Source organism: Seriola aureovittata, chromosome 11, assembly GCF_021018895.1.
Source record: "Seriola aureovittata isolate HTS-2021-v1 ecotype China chromosome 11, ASM2101889v1, whole genome shotgun sequence".
Taxonomy (NCBI): Eukaryota; Metazoa; Chordata; class Actinopteri; order Carangiformes; family Carangidae; genus Seriola; species Seriola aureovittata.
In genome coordinates, this window is record NC_079374.1 from 16,228,216 (window position 1) to 16,248,565 (window position 20,350).

Consider the following 20,350-nt stretch of genomic DNA (forward strand, 5'->3'; position numbering starts at 1 on the left):
TATTGCAGCAGGAAAACCAGTGTAGTAATGTGTGTGTGTGTGTGTGTGTGTGTGTGTGTGTGTGTGTGTGTGTGTGTGTGTGTGTGTGTGGTGAGGGGGTGGATCTCAGATGAGACTGACTTTAATGAGCTCTCTCTTTCTCACACACACACACACACACACACACACACACACACACACACACACACACACACACTTTCCGTCTTTTCTAAGTTGGCCCAGCTAACATTATAAAAAATTATCAAGCCATATCTGCTCAAGGATGTACGTATGTTCAAATTGTTACAAAAAACTACATGAGCCAAAAATACCTGTAAATCTTCTGTTGTTGTTAAACCCAACTCTGCTGGCTGTCAGTGCATGTGCAGCATTTTTTCTTCTTCTCCACTCCTCTCGTAATAAATATCTTGTCTGAGGGCAACCAGATGTTCCAGCCAGCTATGGACTTGTTAACAGGGGCTGGGGCAGTGTTGAGCTGTGGTGTTAAAATTTAAAAGGCTTAAGTCTGGCCTTGAGAGCGCTATCACTGCTCCACTGAATTGATTGAGTGCAGCCAGAAGAGCACAGCTCAGGTGGTTGTGTGGCGGAGAAAGTGAAAGTGCCACATTACTTAAATAATTCATATTTATACATATATATATATATATATATATATCATATATTTGTAATAAAATATAATAATAATTATTACATTGCATTTAATTAATTATGGATGATTAATTATAGATGAGTTATTGCATGCATACATGAACTAAAAGTGTGTAAGTATGTGCATATTCCTATACTACTAGACACAGAGGATCATATGCTGCATAGTGAGCATGGTTTTTAAGGTGGTCGCAACGGCGTCGGAATGATAGAGGACAAAAAATGAAACGTAAGTGGGGCCAGAGAAGAAGGACAAGGGCAGTATGGAGGAAGGGAAAACAGTGAGGGGTGTAAGAAGAGGAGTGAGAGAGAAAAAAACCCAATGATATGTTAAGGTATTTTTACACTGCAGATGTAAAATCTACTACCATGACATCATGGTAGTTAGCAACAATGTGTAAAATAAAAAATGTTTGCAGCGTGGATGATATGGTTTGATTTACATGTGACACAAGTTTCCATGCAGTTTGAGAGCCCCATGGTTATTTATCTTTTGTTACAACTGTATGATCTCAGTGAAATACTGATCTCTCCGTAGAAACTGTGTTTTTTATTGAAAAACCTCGGAAATTTGCAGGCAAATAGCTGCAACTCTGCAAGCTTGAATGTAAAAACAAACATATGCAAGTGTGTAATGTGAATAGTAGATGATGCCTGCAGAGCAGGAAGGAGGACCGTCCGCATCATGTTTGTGTTTGTGACAATATATTTTTGGATGTTGGAACGGAGGATTTATGATGAAGAGAGGACGGGAAATGGAAAGAGAGGAACAGATGGTGTTTGAGAGGAGGTGAGGTGGTCATCCTGTCCAACGCCTGGTGAGATTGGCCTGTTGTTCTGTTTGTGCATATTGGAAAGGGAGAGAATGGTAGTGGACCAGTGACCGACTGCAAAATTGTGTTTGGGCGTATTTGTTCTACATTGTGTGTCCACCTGCTTGGTCTGTTGACCTGCTCTGATGCTGTATTGATTTTCCCTCACCTGGATAGCCAGTCTCAGCTCTCTGGGAAGAGCTGTGTATATGTGGAAACAAACAATTTCATATCAGCAGTGATGACGAGAATTAATGGGTGTATGGCATGTTTTTGTGTTGAAAAATGTAAACATAGACACACACAAGCTTTCACACTGATGCTGGGCTCCCCTCCAAAACCCGGTCATGAATCACAAGCGAAGAACAAAAGACTGTCGTACGGCTTGTTAGACTCGGAGCAGCGCTAGTTAGCCTGGGCCCCTGACATATAGATATGGATTCACAAACACACTCACACAAACGCACAGTTGGGGGGCAATGGCCTGCGTCTTTAATACAACCAAGTGTATCTGTGTGTGCACCTTTTAATTGGATTGCCACGGTGGCCTTGCATAGATCTTCAGCTGTTTTGTGTGTCCATGCAAAAACAGCCAGCTCTCTCCCACCCCGCTATCCCTCACCATGGCAAAGGTGTTTATGTGTGTGTATATGCTAGGAGCTTAATGGCTAAGCCCATGTCAGGCCGGTGAAAACATGGTCATTCATATGGTAATAACCAAGCAAAGAAGAGGACAATAAATCTCTCCACATCCTCAGAGACCGTACAGAGAAGGGGGCAGAATCCACAGAGCTGGGAGCTTCAGATGGGACACGATCCCACTCGTCTCAAACACCAGGGATGCAGGGTTTCTCCACGAAGGTAGACGCTGGAAGAGATGTGAGTTGCTTCTGCCAAGTAGGTGGAGCCATAGTCAGTAGCATTTGTTCTTCATGGGGCAGTAGTTAGTTATATTTATGAGTATATTTATAAGTTATGTTTGAAATTGTTGTAACTGTGTCTGGATGGTTCTTTGGAGGGCAAAAAAAACTAATGATCTGGCAGGTTTTTGGCTCGTATTTGTTTTATCCAAATCACAGTTTATTTTATAATAAACACAATATTGCAAACAAGGGTAATTTTCACCTTTATATTAATCAGAGCATTTGCTTGAAAGAGCATAAGTTTCTTGCTCGGGTTATTAAACAGGTCCCCTGAGGAATGTAAAACAGTTTGGCTGCATGCAGCATTGTGTGGCTGAGCACGTTGAATAGCATCTGGACAATGGCAGTAGATTTCCCATCAGAGCAGACCATTCTGTGTTTTGGACTTTTTTCAATTGAGACGAGTTAGATTGCTGAGTTTGAGAATAGAGCTGTGATGCACTGAATAGAGGGCATTATTGATACTGGCTTTGACTTTGATTGAATTGATTTCTTCTGTCTAAAAAACTGCTCATAATGAGGAAGATAATAGCCAAGTAGATGGTGTTATTTCAGTCACCTAATCATCCCATTGTGGTAACACTTGGGGTCGATCCATGTGTGAAGGGCACTTCCAGCCGGACATTTCAGTCACAGGAGGAAGTTTTTCCATGAGGACAAGTTGGATGAAGCTCCAGTTTTAGACTGACCTATTCATTTGCAACTACTTAGGTCATACTTTTGTGCTGATCACTGCAGTTCTGCTCACTCTGTAACAACACCACTGACTAGGATATGTTGCTCTAACAACAACAGTCGCACGCATTGGTTTTCTGCATTTTAAGAGAGATGTTGAAGCTGTCACCACGAGCAGAGCTAATTTATAGGAATGCCATCAAGTAACTGAACCGGCAGGTTGTACAGTAAGGTTGGCACTCCTGAGCTAAACACGTCAAGTACAGTAGGTAGTCCTTCAAATGTGGCTGGAGGCAGAGTGGGGCTTGTTGGCTGTGAACAGATTCTTGTCTTTACTCTGAGGCTCCCACACTGGTCACGCCTGTCACACAGATGTCTCGCTCCACAAATCACACACATAGAGACACACATAATGGCAACATGAAAGCATTTAGACAATGAGAGAATCCAGTCTGACAATATAATTAATTTTTACAACACAGTTCTCGTATTTCTCGATTTTGCTCCAGCAGATCTAAATAGTAAAATAAATGTCAATGTGCTAAAAGACATTACTAAACTACACTCACTAAGCAGAGGCTATTTATCTGATGCGGTCAACAGGATTACGAATTAGGCCTGTTCTTTCCCATACTTGGGTTCTTTGTTGTCATTGCTCAGGATGGTTTCATTGAACCATATGTATAGCTGCACCGTGTGGTGTTGGATAGGACAGCTTCTGCTGCTGTCCATTTAGGTGAGATGCATGTTTACACATCAGGAAACTCTGGCTGAGAGCCAGAATAGCAGCACATCGCTCACTAACCGTGCTGCTGAGTCCAGCCTGTGCATCATGTGTCTGAATGAACTGCGATGAATATGTTTGGACTGGAGCCAGGACAGTCCCTCTCTCTTGCTCCCCCTCTTACTCTTATACAAATGCACACGTTTGTAATCAGATACTTGTGAGGACGCTCATTGACACAATCCATTCCCTGGCCCATTTTCCTAACCTTAACCATCATAATTAACATAACTAACCCCAAACCCTACACTTAACCTAAACCGCAACCCATCTGATATCCAGGTCCTCACCTTCAAACAGCCCTGTGATAACTTGACGACAGCCCAGAATGTCCCCACGTTTCAAAAATGTCTTCTAGGTCTAAACCTCAAACTAGACCTCACAAAGATAGCCATACATGATTATGCAAACAGTACACACAGGTGGCAGGGCCCCATACTTTCACATTTCACACAAACAGTGACGACAGTGTGTGAGGTTTGTATGTGTGGTGTGCATAATATAAGCACTCTGCATTAGCATTAGTATTTGCACTTGGGTTGATCTGCATCAGTGTCTTTGTGAGAACTAGTGCAACTATCACATGCCTGTGTGTGTGTGTGTATTCCTTTGATGTGTGTGTGTGTGTGTGTGTGTGTGTGTGTGTGTGTACAGTGTCGGTGTTTATTTGTGACTGTTAATTAAGGCCCCCCTCTTGTCTGCTCCCCAAATCAGTGCACAGCTGCAGGGCCCCCTGTGTAAGGCAACGCTGCATCTAATGTCTTATTATTCACACTGTCTGTCTGCTCACCAGCCATACAGAGCCTGGGGGATGGAGGGGGATTTTGGGCTCTGTGTGCATGTGTGTGCGTGCGTGCATGCACATATGATGAGGGGGTTCTGTATTAGCAAAGTGGTAATAGAGGGTTCATTCCGTCCCCTAATTCTTGGGCACTGCTTAATTAAAAGCGATACGACAGTGAGATTGGAGCCACTGATGGATTGAGACTGAGAGACGCCCAGGCACTTCAGGATCAGGGATATCTGTGTGTGTGTGTGTGTGTGTGTGTGTGTGTGTGTGTGTGTGTGTGTGTGTGTGTGCGTGCGCGCGCCTGTGTGTTAGCATGTGTCTGTGTGTCTAGTGAAAGGAAGAGGAAGTCATTACCTTTTAATCATATCCTCCTTTATTCCTTCTCCCTTTTTCCTCCTCTCTCTTTTCTCTCCTCATCCCCCCCTTCTGTCTCTAAATTCTCCCTAAAGCCTCCTCCAGTCTGCCCCGACCCCCTCCGTTTCACCAGCTGGCTCTCACTGTCAAGCTCCTTGTCATCTTCAATCAACCCCTCTTTTCTGCAACACTTACCGTCCCTGACTGTCGTTAACCTACACTGTGCATTCATGTCATTCAGTGTGACTCAAGCTGTATCATTCTTTAGTCACATATTTGTTATAGCCTTGGGGTTACTCAACATCTCCTGGCATTATTGAAAAGTACTATACTGCTTTCTTCAGCTTGGAGCTACATTCAGTATGTGAATTAAAATGATTTGGCCTGGAATCAAACCACAGTGGAAAGAGATCCAGGACTACTGTCATGACATCTATTCCTTCACAACCTGCTTTCTTAACACTGTGTTTAAGAAAAAGGTTGCTACTTTAATAACTGTGTGAACATATACTTTGACAGACTAGAAAAATAGAAAACCTTAATGGCAATATGATGCAGTTCAAAAGAACTATAGTATCCACCCTCATAAGCTGAACACCTTTGTAACACTTAGATTTCAGTTTTTGTGTCATTTACCTAAATTGGAGGTGCCAAAAAAATAAAATACACCACCATACTGCAGCCGCTAACAATAGACGAGGCATACGATTTATAGCACATTTCATACACAGTTGAGGTTCAAAATGCTTTATAAATGGCATTATGAATTAAATAAGACAGGAATATTTAAAAAATATATAAAATAAAATTGAGAATTAAAACTAGAAGATCAATAAAAGGCAAATTGACAAAACTATTCATAATTTTGTCTATAAAAAAAGAAAAACATCAATTGCACACATTTGAGAAGCTGAAACCAAACCTACCCTGAAGCAAATTTTTTGTCACTCGACTAATCAGTTAATTGACTCAATTTATTTCAAAAAGGTTAGTACTTAAAGCAGGACTTTCTATTGGATCATGTTACATTGTAAAGGGCTTTCTTTTTTCATTTATTTATCTGGTGTTTAACATATGAATAGCCTCTAATCATGTGAGCTTAAACCAACATGTAGAAGGTGTCTGACCCACCAGTCCAAGGTCACATGTAGTTCATGTGAGTCTGTAGAAACGAAGAAGATCATCTATTGTGTGTGGGCGTGTTGCAGGAGTGTTTGTGCAGGTCCATTAATGTGTGTGTTAGCAAGGAATAATTGAGCCTAATTATATGCAGCTATTCATTGAAACTTTCAGCCATAGGGTGAATAGGTCTCTTTCAAAAAGAAATACGAACGCACGCGCGTGCACACACACACACACACACACACACACACACACACACACACACACACACACACACCATCACACACACACACACACACACTTGGGACTTCTGTAGCACTCCATCTCCAACCAGTCTAAACACAGGGCAGTGTTTTCCTCCACATCAAAGGCTCCTCATCACCTGTTCATGGCTTCTGTTTCATTCCAGTATAATAAAATAATTTTTCATAATTTCACATCAGCAAATTCGAGATGGAAATTACAGTAGAATTACAACCATTAAAGGTCAGAGCCAGGGTACAGGTATATTAACCAGTTTGATCTGGCTGTCCAGGTGGTTTTGTGATTATCTACCATCCAGCAGTGTTATAAGAAAGGCTTTTCTTTCTCAGCTGAGGACTGTAATGTTATAGCAAGCATTACCTCTAATGGTTTGGTTTCCTGCATCAGTGTAGAAGCTTCTTTGTGGCAGTGAAACAAAGTTTACATGTTCAGTAACTTGACCTGTATAAACGTGTCATAACAGGCTAATGAAGCCTCCTCTATAGTTCTTGTACAGTGTGTGTGCATGTGTGTGGTGTGTTAGATTGGTATGTAGGAAGGTGGGGGGCAGGGGTCCGCTTTGACACCCTAATCCCGCAGCCTAGCTCGGCTTTGTGTTAGAGACCTTAGAGGAGAGGAAGGGAGGGATGGAAAGAGTGAGAGAGAACGAATGGGAGAGGGAGGGGGTGTCGGGGGCAGTCGATTGAAGAGAAGGGGGGAGTTAGGAGCGCTGTGTGTTTGAGAGAGGACGAGAGGGAGGGGAATGATGGGAAGATAGAATGAGGGAGATGGGGTTCGTTCATTCTCTTGCTCTCACTGTGAAAGGAAACAAAGGATGCTGAAGAGCCTGACTTATGACAGCAGGACATCTCAGAGTTTGCCTGTTAGCCTGTTAGCTGGTTAGCCTCTGCTGACCTGACTGCCTGTATTCTGCCGCTGGCCTCTTCTTCTGCTGTCCCTCCCTCCATCCATCTGTGCATCCCTCTCTCTCTGTCTGTGCTGAAGACGTCTCACCGCTGCTCTGCTTGCTCCTCTAGCTTCTGCATGTGAGTGATTCTGCCTGTGTCTGTGTGTGTTAAAACAATTTAATAGGAACAATACTTCTTTTTGCAGCTGGGTTAGTGTTTTTTGTCATGTAGACAGACTAATAAGCTAGACATGTGATTAAATCTGTGGTGTGGATCTGCTCTTTCTCCATCTAGCCCTCTCTTTGCCCCTTACTCATGTCTCTGCTCCTTTTCATTTTCTGCATCTGTCAGACGCAAGTGAGGGGAAGCTGTGTGAAGCAGAGGCATATGCCCATTTCCTCTGTATTAGACCTTAAGAATGAGAGGGGTAATGCTCGGAGCCCACAGTACACACCTGGAATAGTTCACTTCTTCTTTAGATAAACTCACCACTGCAAATATGCACTGGAAGAATTACAAGAATTCAGTGCCTGTTTAGAGCAAAGTTTAATCCAAATGTGTAAAACCAAGATTTGTATGCTGCAGAGCTAATGCTAAATGACAACCGGCCACATCTGCTTTTGTTGGAATAAATTACACAAGTCTAGAGAGCAAATGCTGCCCTGCCTAAATATTTAGCTGTGGTTTTTTGTGGCTGAAGGGCAGACGGCTTGGTTGCTGGCTTGGCAGCAGTGTTGGCACATTGTGGGTCAGCCTGGCACAGGAACTGACATTAAGGGTGGGTGGGGCCACCTCTCTGGCTGTCTGTCACTTAGGAAGAGAGGTTGGCAGTGTGGCACAGACTTGAGAGATTTTATTTCAGGATAAAGAAGAATTTGGGACTAATAATGAGTGCTGGACAATATGGACAAAATTAGTATTGCAATGATCATCAGCAGTACTTCAATGTGCCGTTATGTTGTGAAATTTCTCTTTAGAATCACATCTCAGAGTTTGTGAGAGATTTTGGTGAAACGTCAGTCAGTAATTTTTGTGCTGAAATGATTACCTGATCAACAGAAAATAATCAGCAATCATTTTGACATTCAATTAATTGTTTGTCATTTTCAAAAATGCCCCAGATTTTGTTCTATCTATCTAGATTTGCTGGTTTTCTTTGTCTTCCATGATAATAAGTTGAATATCTTTGAGTTTAGGACTGTTGGTTAAACAAAGCAAGCTATTTTAATTTACAACTATGGTCTTTAGGGGATTATGAATGGCATTGTTACTATTTATTTCTGACATTTTACAGACCATTTTTTAGAAATTCAGTCAGATTAATTGATAATGAAAATATTTAATTAGTTGCATCCCTTGTGTCCTCATGTAGAAATGACTTGTAACATGATATCTCAATATGAGAATTTGAAAATATAAAATCATATAAAGGGACCATACACTAAATTACCAAAAGCCCTAATATTGATTATTGTAAATGACTCATAGATACATAGACAGACTGCCCTCATAGCTCCACATACATATTCACACACACTGATCTTGGTGTGGATCTGTTTTTTTTGTTTTTTGTTTTTTTTTAATAGGCAGCCAAGAGGAGAGGAAAACACACATAGATGCAGTGCTGGAACCATTGTCAAGCCCTTGCTGCTGCTCTTTCTGCTATTTGTGTGTGTGTGTGTGTGTGTGTGTGTCTGTGTGTGTGTGTGTGTGTGTGTGTGTCTCTCTGTGTGTTTGTGTGAGTGAAAATGATACCAAGGTAGTTAGTTGAGAGCAAGAGTTGAAATCCCTGTCTGGCTTTCTGCATCTAAAAGAAGAGAGAGAATATGTGTGACCAGATGTATGAATCTTGTCCCGTTACTTATTAATTTTACTTGTCTTTATTAATGTAATCCTCAACCCCACAAAGTAAAACCAAACTCATCGTGTTCATTCATGGCTTCATTACCTATCCTTATAGTGTTTGTGCAGGCTTGTAGAGGAATGTGCTGTGTTTAAGTATTTCCCTACTGATGGAACAGCTCCGTCTGGGCAGATGCAAGGTAATTCTCTAATGGGGCCTCATTGGAGGAACAACTCCAGTCAATAGCCATCAGTCAGTTATACTCAATAAGACAAATCAGGGGACAGCGGGCTCTCTTGCTGTCACAGTTCAGAATGTTACAAGATTGACCATCGTATTTTCAAAACTGGGTTCAGGACTGTGAAAGTAATGTTTACGTTAACATCAATGGATGATGTGCCAGAACAAAAATATGCCTCTGCTCTGTGGTGAATCACATTTAACCACTTTTACACTTTTACCCCAAAGAATATGGACATTAGACATTTTATTTCTTTCCTCTCAGGATGAAGTGGTGCAGGTAATTAAAAAGAGAGAGTGTTTGGAGGTCAAAAGATGACAGGAATGCTTAGTATGTGTGGATAGTCATCCCTCAAGGGTTAGGATAAAGGTGAAGAGGTTAGCCTGGTGGGATGGCGGAAACAAAGGAGCTGGGTTTTGATGAAGGTGGATGCTGGCTCAGGCAAGAAAAAACAGTCTACCAGCTGAGCCCCTGATGCTCTCTAACCATCATGACATGAGAAATGCTTCCTCTCTCTCTCCCACCCCTCCCTCCTGTGCTTTCTTTCGTCTCGCTCTTTGACACATTCATTCTCAGTTTTTATTTACTCTAGCCCATATACCCTCTCCTCCCAGGTGCTTGTTTGGTGATGTACCCTTTTCTTTACAGCTCAATTACATGGCAAAGCCTCTAGTCAGCGTAGAAGGTTGAAGGGAGTCAAATGAAGTGTATCCCATTCTGCTGTAAATATACTGTAAGCTACAGTCCATCCCTTGTGACTGTAATTTGGTATAGGTGCTAAGCTTCTCTCCAATCATCCTTCCATCTCTCTCCCACCCTGCATCCCCCTATCCTGTCCCCCCTCTGTTATTCCCCAGGTGGCAGGCCACATATTGACCTTTGAATCCTCCCATTTTCTCTTATGGATGCACTCAAAGCTCAGACACAGAGGGGAAATGGAGTGTTTGTCCAGGAATATCTAAAAAGGCAGACACACACACACACTTGCACACAAAGATATATGCGCAAGCATATGCAAACACACCCATACATACACACTTACACAGGAAATATTGTGATCCTTTGGTGCCGTAGACCTTTTTGTTTTGCTGTTTAAGATTCAGGGTGAGAGTTATTGTTTACCAGTGAATGCTTGAGTCCATTTCTCCATATTTAATGACTAAGCTGTTTGTTCTCAGATCAAAAGATTAGCTTCACTGAGACATAACTTGATGGATCAGTGTGTGTGTGTGTGTGAGGGGCAGGTCGGCCACCAAGGCTGCTAGTCAGAATTTGGAGCTGTCGCAGAGAATAGCCCTCCATTGTGTTGTTGTCAGGCTGATTGGCTGCTGCGGTGCACGCACTCAGACACGTTGGCATGCATACAGATATATACTGATGTACACATACACACACACACACAAACAGAGACACTTATCACCAGAAAGAGTCAGTGTCAGGTCAGCCGGCTCGGCCTGTGGACAGCGCTGTATTGTTGCTTGCCTCCAGCTCTCCTGGACATTTAACAGTGCAGGCATTCAGCTGTTACTGGTGACTCAGGACCAGCAGGCCGCACAGCAACCAGTGTGACCACCAACACCTGCCTTCACACTAACATACTGTTGTGTTGAAGAGGCTTGAAGAACAGAGAACTAGCAAAAATAATTGTGAATATTTTGGAATAATTTTAGTAATATTATATTATCATAACACGAGGGGCTATAACATGTTCTCAATGAAGGTAAACAGGGTGTTGAATACAAAACTATGTGTGCACAGTATTTCATGAATCAATATAAGTTAAACACTTCACTAAGGAGCATGTAAAACAAAGTATTCCCCAAGGTAGGATGAAGAAATGGAATCGCATGGGGAGGAATTTAATCAGGTTCTGTTCAGACAGCCCTATTGAACTCTTGCTTTTTCACTTGACCTCCACCCTAATGACCCCCACTGAGAGCCTGCATAGATTAATATAAAGGACACAGCGTGATCCCTATTCATTGGACTCAAGTGTCAAAATCACATGGAAAATCGAACCACTCAGATCTTGCGCTTACTTCTGTGAACATTTCTAGCTTCCTGCCAAAACAATGTATATGTCACTTCAAGTGACACTCTCATGCTCAGAACAGCCCAGTGGTTTGATTGGCATATTTTCCACAAGGCCCCTCATCTTCCACAGCTTTGTTGCTCCTGAACGGGATAGTACTTGTTAAAGAGTTCATGTTCAGGAGCATAGTTGTTTACATACTCATGGTTGGTGCTGTCAGTCAGCCCTGTGTGAGTGAATCGATACGCTTGTTGTTGACAAATGAACGAGCCTCCACCCCGTCAGCCTCAGCGTGCCCCACAGCACTGTCTGATATGCAGTGACATCTTACAATCCCTAAATCATCAAGAAGCAGCCAAAATACTCCAAACTCAGTGACCTACTTCTGTGTTTTTTTGAACATGTCCCATGTGGACATGTGGATGTGTTTCAGTGTGGTTGGCATTTTGTTGACAGTTTCATTTAGTGAAGAGCTCACTTGTAATAAGGTTTTATATCACACTGCAAAGGCACTGTATTTTGTTGGTTACTTTCTTCTTGGAAAAAGGCGTTTAAGGCCATTGCATGCTCCGTGTGGTTGGTCAAGCATTCCACTCTGTGACAGCTGAAAATAAACTGCAATGTACTGTATTTCTGCGTTCTTCAAAATGATAAACTGCAGCTAGCAGGGTCAGATGGGAGTGGGAATGAACGCCAAAAATGCATTGCCAAAATGTGATGTACATAATTAAATGACTTTGCTATGATTTTGATGATAATGACATATATTTTTAATGTGTCAGACTCATAAATATGCACAGTCTGCACAACATTGTAAACCAGATGACATTTTACCATTTCGATCTTGTCATATTGTTTCAATAAAGATATAACAATGCGACTTAATCCTCTTAGATCACCAATAATTCAGGCACCTATCACAGAGGCAATGCTGGGGTCATGTTCTTTTTGTTTTGTTTAACATAGTGTTTTGTTAGTTTAGGGAACTTGAGCTTATCCTTTTAGTCACCATTTTAACTGATGTGGTTATCCTTGCTAAGTCTGCTCTACATCCTGCCAAGTCCAGTGACAATTGGCAGAGTTAAGCCATTGCTGAATTTAGAGTACCATAATATTACTTAGCCTTATACCTTCAGCCCCTCTCTCTCTGTCCCTATCTCTCTATCTCCTTTTGCCTTCATTTTTCTTTCTTCATTTGTTGTAGTTAAATTTGAAGCTTGGAAAAGCTTGTACATTGATATTCCTTTCAAATAGGGCTGTTAAAATAACATGTGGCCAGCTCTTATTTAACACACTGTGTTTTAATTATGTCTGGGGAGACAACTGAGGCGGATTCAGTTCATGCTGACAACAGCAGTATTTTTACTTCTGGTAAAAAATACTGAGAGGGAAAAATGTTCCAGGCGCACCAGACAAACGATCTTTTAAATGTCCCTTGCCCTAGCTGATGTTATCATTCAAGTATTTGATGGAAATTCTCCACAATATCACATCTATCAAGTGTGATTTTTATGCTAGTGTGGATGAACCATTGCAATGTCACTTCCTGTGTGTTCCTTTTGAGAGAGATATCCATTTGGTAAGTGCTGGTCATCTGCTGCCCTAGCCCTCCTCTGGTGCCCTGCGGTGCCAGTGTAACCAGGCTGCCAGTGTGATCCTGAGGCAGTTGTGCGTGCACACACACACACACACACACACACACACACAAACACACACTCTACCAGGGCACGGCTGAGCTAATGACTCATCTCTCTGCCTCCCCCCCCCTTCTCTCTCTCTGTCTGTCTGTTCCTCTGTATTTCTCTGTCTCTGTCTGTACAGGGGACATCACTCAGAAGGGCTATGAGAAGAAAAGAGGCAAGCTGTTGGCACCGTACATCCCACAGATACAAGGTAAGGCACACAGGCCTGCAGGAAATTTAACGTCCAGGTTTTATCTTTGCTCTGTTAGCATCGCACTAAGCATAGTGTCCTTGCAAGAGCAAACAGAATAAGAAAAAGTATTAAAAAATGTTAGCAATGATCATTATAGGAGTAGCTTTATTTGCATATGGCACTTTTGCTTATATAATAAAAAAAACCTTAATACAGCTTGCAGAGACAAGTAATAGAAAGAAAAAATCATAAAAAAGCAGAGGGAAGAGAAATGGATAAAAAAAATCACTAAACAAACAAAAAGTAGAAGAACAAATTCAGAGCTGCTTGCAGAAGCAGCTCTGAATTAGTTCTTCTACAGCATATTTGAATGGAGTATTGAGTGATGTCAAATTACTAGATTGAACGTGAAATGGTCATAAAGTTGTCAAGAAGGACACTGCATTGGATTGTGACACATCTGTCTTTTTACTCACCTGGATAAAGATGTTCCTGCTGGGTGTGTCCTTGATTCTTCGGGTCAGGACTATGATCCTGTCATCCTTGGATTTGTTACTAATGCCATAGCCCTGCTTCAGCCATATATCATTCTGATTGTAATGAAAAGGAAAATAGGTGCTAACCAAGAGAAGAAGAGAAGAGAAGGAAGGCATCATGGTCTCTGCTGTAATGATAACTGGTCTAGATTTGGATCACAAGCTCCACAGATCCCTATCTGATTATGTTTTTGCCACTCTCATAATACTGAGGCTGATTTCTTGATACAAAGTGATTATGCTAATTATTTTGAGGAATATGTTGTTTTTTAATTCCCTGTTTGTGTGCATTTGTGCTTGCCATCCTGTGTTAGGATGTGGGTGTTTGATAGAATAAGTATAAACTTTGAAGAATAGGGAGATATGAAGCTTCCTAGCTTTATGTTACTACTTATTATCTGTCTATGGCGGTTGACTGTGTAGGGAACTACATTTATTTCTATATCAGTTCAATGTATTGTTATCCACAGTCGTACAGTTTGTCGGTCTTAGCCAACTCAAGCAGACTATAGGGTCGAGGTGCTTTGTGATGAATCCCAAAGAGAAGTTTCTGTCTGTTTTCTCCATGCTTCTCTGTCCTTTACCCTGGGTCCATGGCAATCTTTGGTTTGGCCTGCTCTCAGAACATCAAGCCTCAGTGGAAACTAGAGTCTGGTGTGGGCCGCTCACTCAAGGCTTTCCACTGGAGTTAGCAGGCCTGTTATTTAGCTTGGGCGGATCATCTTCTTCTTTCTCTGTCTTTCTCTTGCTCCCTCTCTCACTTGTTATCATGGATTTATGTGTTTTCTTTCTGTCATTCATCGTTCGATCCATTCAATCTGGATCCTAACACATAAGGAAGGGAAGTGACAGATATAGCGCAGAAATGGACAGGCTTGGCAGTGGGTGAGATTCTTCATATACAACACATGCTTCCTGTAGGATGAATGGATGTTGGTGTTTAATGACACATCCATCCAGCATGATGAATCAGTGGGTTGGTATTTAACAGCTTCACAGTTGAAATAGGAGTCCAATAGACTTTAGGCTTCTGAGCGCCATACAGAATTTCATAAGCTGTTTTACTGCCTTATATTTCACTGTTGTCATAGAACTGTATATGTGCCAAGTGCAGTAAAGTAGATGTACAAAGCCAGATTGTTAACATCTATGAGAGAGTAGATTCATCTCCTTTGTTTATAGTGTGAGCTTTAAGAATAAATAATTACATGAGGTGTTGACCATACTAGGAAGTCAAACATTTAGGAAAAGTTTGTATATGAATGCATCAAACTAAGCTTTATGGAGTAATTTTTACACCTCATTGGTGAAAATACAGGTATTTGATGTGCCCAATTTTTCTTAAAGGTCCCAAATTTTTAACTTTTATGGTGTTTTATTTGAAGTTTTGATATCAATAAGAAGATATATTTGTGGTTTTAAGAACCCAAAAACCATCTCAATGTAGTTTTGCATCCCCTCCCTCAGGCTTCTCTCTGGAACTCGAGTAACAACAGTGTCAGCTTGAATAAATGATCTATGGTCGAATAAAGATAAAGCAGATTTCAGTTAAACCAAATCCTGAAATGTTGGATGGTGGGTCTGGGTGGGCTGGGCATTTTGATACTTTCACAGTATTAATATAGCACCTAGACCTATAATCAAAGACATGGAAATCTCACTTTATACAGCATAGAACGTTTATGTGATTAAGTGATTTTATCTAAAGTTATGGTTCTTTAACTACTTTTTTTTTTTTTTGACTAGGAATGCATTCCCAGCTTTTTCAAAATGTATTCATCATTTTTATCAGACACATATGTTATTTCTATCAAAGCAAGATTATGAATGTGTGTGATTCAAATATACAACTGTGAACTTGATATAAGTCATTAGCCAAACGTATTTGCTCTCTAAGAGTGAGACACAACAGGACACGTGTTGTCAGCTGCCACACCGGTAAGTGTTGGCATCAGACAGGTGCTAAAAATTCATCAGGGTTCACTATGAGCCAATGACAGCATCTGCTGTGATGGAGCATGCCTCTGATTGGCTCAGTGAGATGTGTCTCTGAAGTGTGTTCTGCCCAGCAACCGGGTCTTGTGTCCTGGCTTGTTTTATAGACCTGTTTCCTCTGGGAGCTGGGAAGAGGCCGTTGTGTGACTGGGCTGTCAGAGAGACCAGCATATATTAATGTGTCTATCCATGCTCAGGGTGTGCGTGTGTATGTGTGTCAGAATCTATGTGTTATGTGTCCTTAATATGTCCTCAGGCCATATTGACTATATTGTGTAATAACTCATGTTATGAAATAGATTTAGTTGAAGTGTGTGTGAATGTTGCTCAGCATGGCAGCGTGTTGTGTGTTGCTGCTGTCTGAGAGTTGCTGACAGTGTGGAGCTGACTGATCCCCTCTAAGCTGCCGCTGAAAAGCCGGTTGGGCTGATGGCTGGCTGGCTGGCCGGGTGTCTGACTGGCCATCCAGCGAGGTGTTGGATCTAACTGGCTGAATGTGACCTTGGTAGAACTCTGTCCTCAAAAGGCTGTTTTCTAATGGTTATACCAGCAAGGGCAGTCATCCTGTGTGCTTCACTTTTTTAGTTGCACTGTTAATTTTGGTTCCCATGTTTTAATATTAAGACCTACTCTTAAGCCACAATGCGACTGTTAGTTTTAGTTACGTTTTACTTTCACACATTACGACTGTGGAGCTGATCGTGAATATGATTGTTCCAGTCTGGGTCAATTGGTGTTGACAGTCTGTAGATAAAATCATATGGTGTGTGATCTTTAAAGAATGAAATCTCATGTCTTCAGATCCAGTCACTGCCAGTCATTTTTTATAAAGATTTGTTTAAACATGTATGTTTGTGTGTGGTTTGTCCAGTCTTTGTAGGTTTCAGCTAGTCTTCAGGTTTGTAACAGGCTTTAGCCCCTGTTCATATTAGGCCACTTACTTTATATAAAGTACTCATCTTTGTTTGTTTTTTCTTGAGGAATGATGTTTCCAACAATATCTGTAGCCTGATTTTGTGGTTCCAGTGAACACATGTGGCTGTTTCTTCAGATGGAAAGTCAGTGAGTGGTAATGTCTTTCTCACTGACTTTTACTGGTTGGTCAGGGAAAGCCTGAAGTTATGATTTAGGGGCTGTTAGTACTCATACTAACAACCCTAAATGAAAAAAAATTATACTTATCACACAAATCCTTTAACTTTTTTTGACAACATGAATACTGCAACAGTGTGGGTAATTTATGTTGATTTGTTGACACATATGAGTTGAAATAGCTTTGTTTGTTTAGCTGTGTTCTCTGTAACACCCTGTGATGTTTCATGTTATTGTTTTAGTTATGATCCTACATTGTCACCCACACAGAGTCTTTAGTATCTTACTCATGCAAATATGTAATGTATTTACCGTAGTTGTATGTGCTATGCTGCAGATAGTTCAGATGCTGTTGCTTTGACAGCTTCCTGTTCCATTGTGTCTGATGATTGTGTCCTACAAGTCTGCCGAAAATAACTGCTAAATGCCCGTTTATATTTCTTTGTTGAATCAATGCCGAATGTAGGGCGTAGGTGGGTATGGTATGTCTTCTGTTGGATTGTTTATAGGACATTACTAATGTATTAGATCTTTAATGGCGTACAGTAAAATTAGATTCATCTAATTTGATCACATTTTACATCCGCTTGGATGGGAGCTCATCAGAATTCTTCTTTGTGTTTTTTCCTTTGCATTTATCCTTCCCACATACTTCAAATACATTGCCATGAAAGCATGATGGGAAGAAGCAAGGCCAGTAGCAGAAGACTGCTAATAGAGCTCATACCATGACCTTCCTTCAAGCGGTAGTCTTGGGTTTCCTCTCTGATGCTAACCACTAGTTCCTTAATGAAGCTCAAATGAGAATTGCATAAGCAAAAGGATGAATCACTGCCTGCATCATGCAGAGCACAGTGAGGTTGACGAGTTTGAGAGTTTGATAATTTTAGAACACTCACACAGTTAGAAGATGTTGTCTTTTTGACATTCATGGTGCTTAATCACCTCCTTTCTGTAACGTCTGTGTAATTTGCATTTGCTTCCCTTGGAAAGCTTGGAGGCAGCTGGAAGACTGCGAGACGAGCTGGATTAATTAAAGTGAATACTTTCCCAAGTCCAAGCTACTGTATTAGAAGAAAGCAGCCTAAGTAGGGATTACCATTAAGCTTGTGGATACTTGATCTGGTCGAGCAATATTTAACAGCGTTGCTCTATGTCCATGATGTATACTGCATGTGCTCATATTTCTGATATCAATATTTCTGCCTTTGAGCAGAAGAGGAAGATACAATTTTTCTTTCTGTCCTCTTATAAACTGTCCTTTACCTGCTTTGGTCTTGTTTCTCTGCAGGTGTAGATCCATCTCTGCAAATTGACAACAGGATCCAAGCCCAAGCTGTTCTCCCAGGTTCCAAACACAACAAGTCCCGGGTTGCCAACACCCGGGATGAACGCTTCAGATCTGGTAATCATGTGTATATACTGGCAAAAAGTTTTAAATGCCTGGTGCTCTTTTTTACGTTGTAACTAAACTGTGTTGATGTTTTCTCCTAGATTTGCACACAGAAGCCGTCCAAGCAGCTTTGGCAAAGTACAAAGAGAGGAAGATGCCCATGCCCTCTAAGAGACGATCCGTGCTAGTTCAATCATCTGTTGAGGCATGCACCCCGCCAGGTGAGAGCTCTGTTCCTGAAGGCCCACTGTCTGCCGAGGGCAGAGAATATCCTGTGCACACACATCCTAGGTTTACGTTCACACTGATTTACATGTGCTCCCATGAGCATTAGAGTGCAGGATGATGACACTCTGTTGTGTCCAGTGAATGAAGATGATGTTGCCAAGCATTTGTTACTGGAAAGAGATGTGCAGTTTGATGAATGTGTCCATTGTTTGTCACTATAAAGGACTCAGTTCTGACTGTTGTGTTCCCAGGCAGACCTTCCCACATGAGTTGCATAATCAGATTTTTAACATAGTCTCAAAATGTCAACCTTTCACTCGCTTTTATAACAATTTGTAATTTGTGGGTCGGTTCATTTGAATTTGTGTCATCTTACTACATTCTCTAGCTTCTTTTTGCGAGATGTCCAAGGCTCAAAAAAACCCTTTTGTGTTGTCAGTTTGAACCAAACGTTTCCCAAACAAAGTATTTAATTTTTCAATCAGTCAGGAAGATATCTGTGTAAGATCGCTTGATAGAAAACTTCCCAGTCTCTCAAACACCGCAGTGGCTTTATCTTCGGTGTATAAGAGGTAATTGTTGGGTGGCCTTGGAGCCTCATGCCTTGGGTAAAGAGAGGACACAGCGGTGGAGCGAGTAACCGGATTAAGAGCTCAGACACTGAGGTTTGAACAGGAGAAGGAGGGGGCCTTTTCATGGTTGTTTTGAGTCACTCTGAGCGATCTACTGTAATCTATTTGGATAAGGTACACCGGTTTGGCTTCACAGACCCACAAAATCATATACTGAACATACAAGATGATCTGGGACTCTGACAGTTTTTCAATGCTAATGCAGATACAAGTGTTGGGGTGCACACAGTGGCAACAGTTATGTTAGTAATTTAAACATGATGTCTGAGATTGTAAATGGCAGGCTAACCTTAAAGGCACTCTGTGTGAGTTTTTAGCCACTAATAGTGCTGTAGAGTGATATTTTGATGAGCAGGTTCCAGTATTGCTGTTATCTATGTCTAACACACATGCATCGATGAACTTATCTCTTCCTCCATTTACATCTCTTATCATTTTCAGTGACTCGCTTATGTCCAGTCACACTACATGTCTGATTTGGAAGAACCAGTAGGAAAGGGAGCAAAATCTGATTTGTATGCTTGCAGACCTGTCATTCAGTACAGTGTGACATGATTGGATGGTAGATGCCTTAATCAGACAACAGAAATGTAGGCAATATATAGACCAATGAAAAGACAAACACGATTTACACAAAACATTGTAACTAATACACAGAAAACATACAATACAAACAATACTAATCAGTGATTTACATTAAAGTTCCTCTCCACTTTGATCCAGACTAAAATATCTTAACAAAATGTTGGATTGATTTTATTCACATCTGGTATACATATTTATCTCCCCCTTAAGATGAATCGTAATAACTTTGGTGATCCCCTGAATTTTCCTCTAGTTTCCTCAGTACATTGGTTTCTGAACAAAAAACCTGCAAAACTAAAAACATTCCTATCAGCTTGAGCTATACTTTGTAACTAAGATTGTGAACATAGTAAACATTATACCTGCTAAATATCAGCATGTTGATGTCATTATAAACATGTTAGCATACTGATGTTAGCATTTTGCTCAGAGCACCACCATCCCTTAAGTACAGCCTCTTAGTCTTGTTTTCAGTACTAGTAAACAATTTAGTACACAATCAGTAAAAGTGTTTTACGATCTCTAGTACATAGATGAAAGATAAGTTGAACCTGGATGCTCCAATATGTAGGATGCCATTTGTACGTAGTCAGAATAGTCTTTGTCACTCTCAGGAACCAACCATTATGTTGTTACAGT

At 41.2% G+C, this 20,350-nt stretch overlaps 1 protein-coding gene across 9 annotated transcripts in view; it reads left to right on the forward strand.

Annotated features, from left to right (window-relative positions):
• The window catches only part of dip2a (disco-interacting protein 2 homolog A), an 81,728-nt gene that overhangs the window by 33,997 nt on the left and 27,381 nt on the right, over positions 1–20,350 (forward strand). For all 9 annotated transcript variants that reach the window (XM_056388628.1, XM_056388620.1, XM_056388621.1 and 6 more), the window contains exons 2-4: positions 13,197–13,268; positions 18,165–18,278; positions 18,368–18,487. In XM_056388628.1, coding sequence (XP_056244603.1) covers positions 13,197–13,268; positions 18,165–18,278; positions 18,368–18,487 — 306 coding nt within the window. The remainder of the gene's footprint in view (positions 1–13,196; positions 13,269–18,164; positions 18,279–18,367; positions 18,488–20,350) is intronic.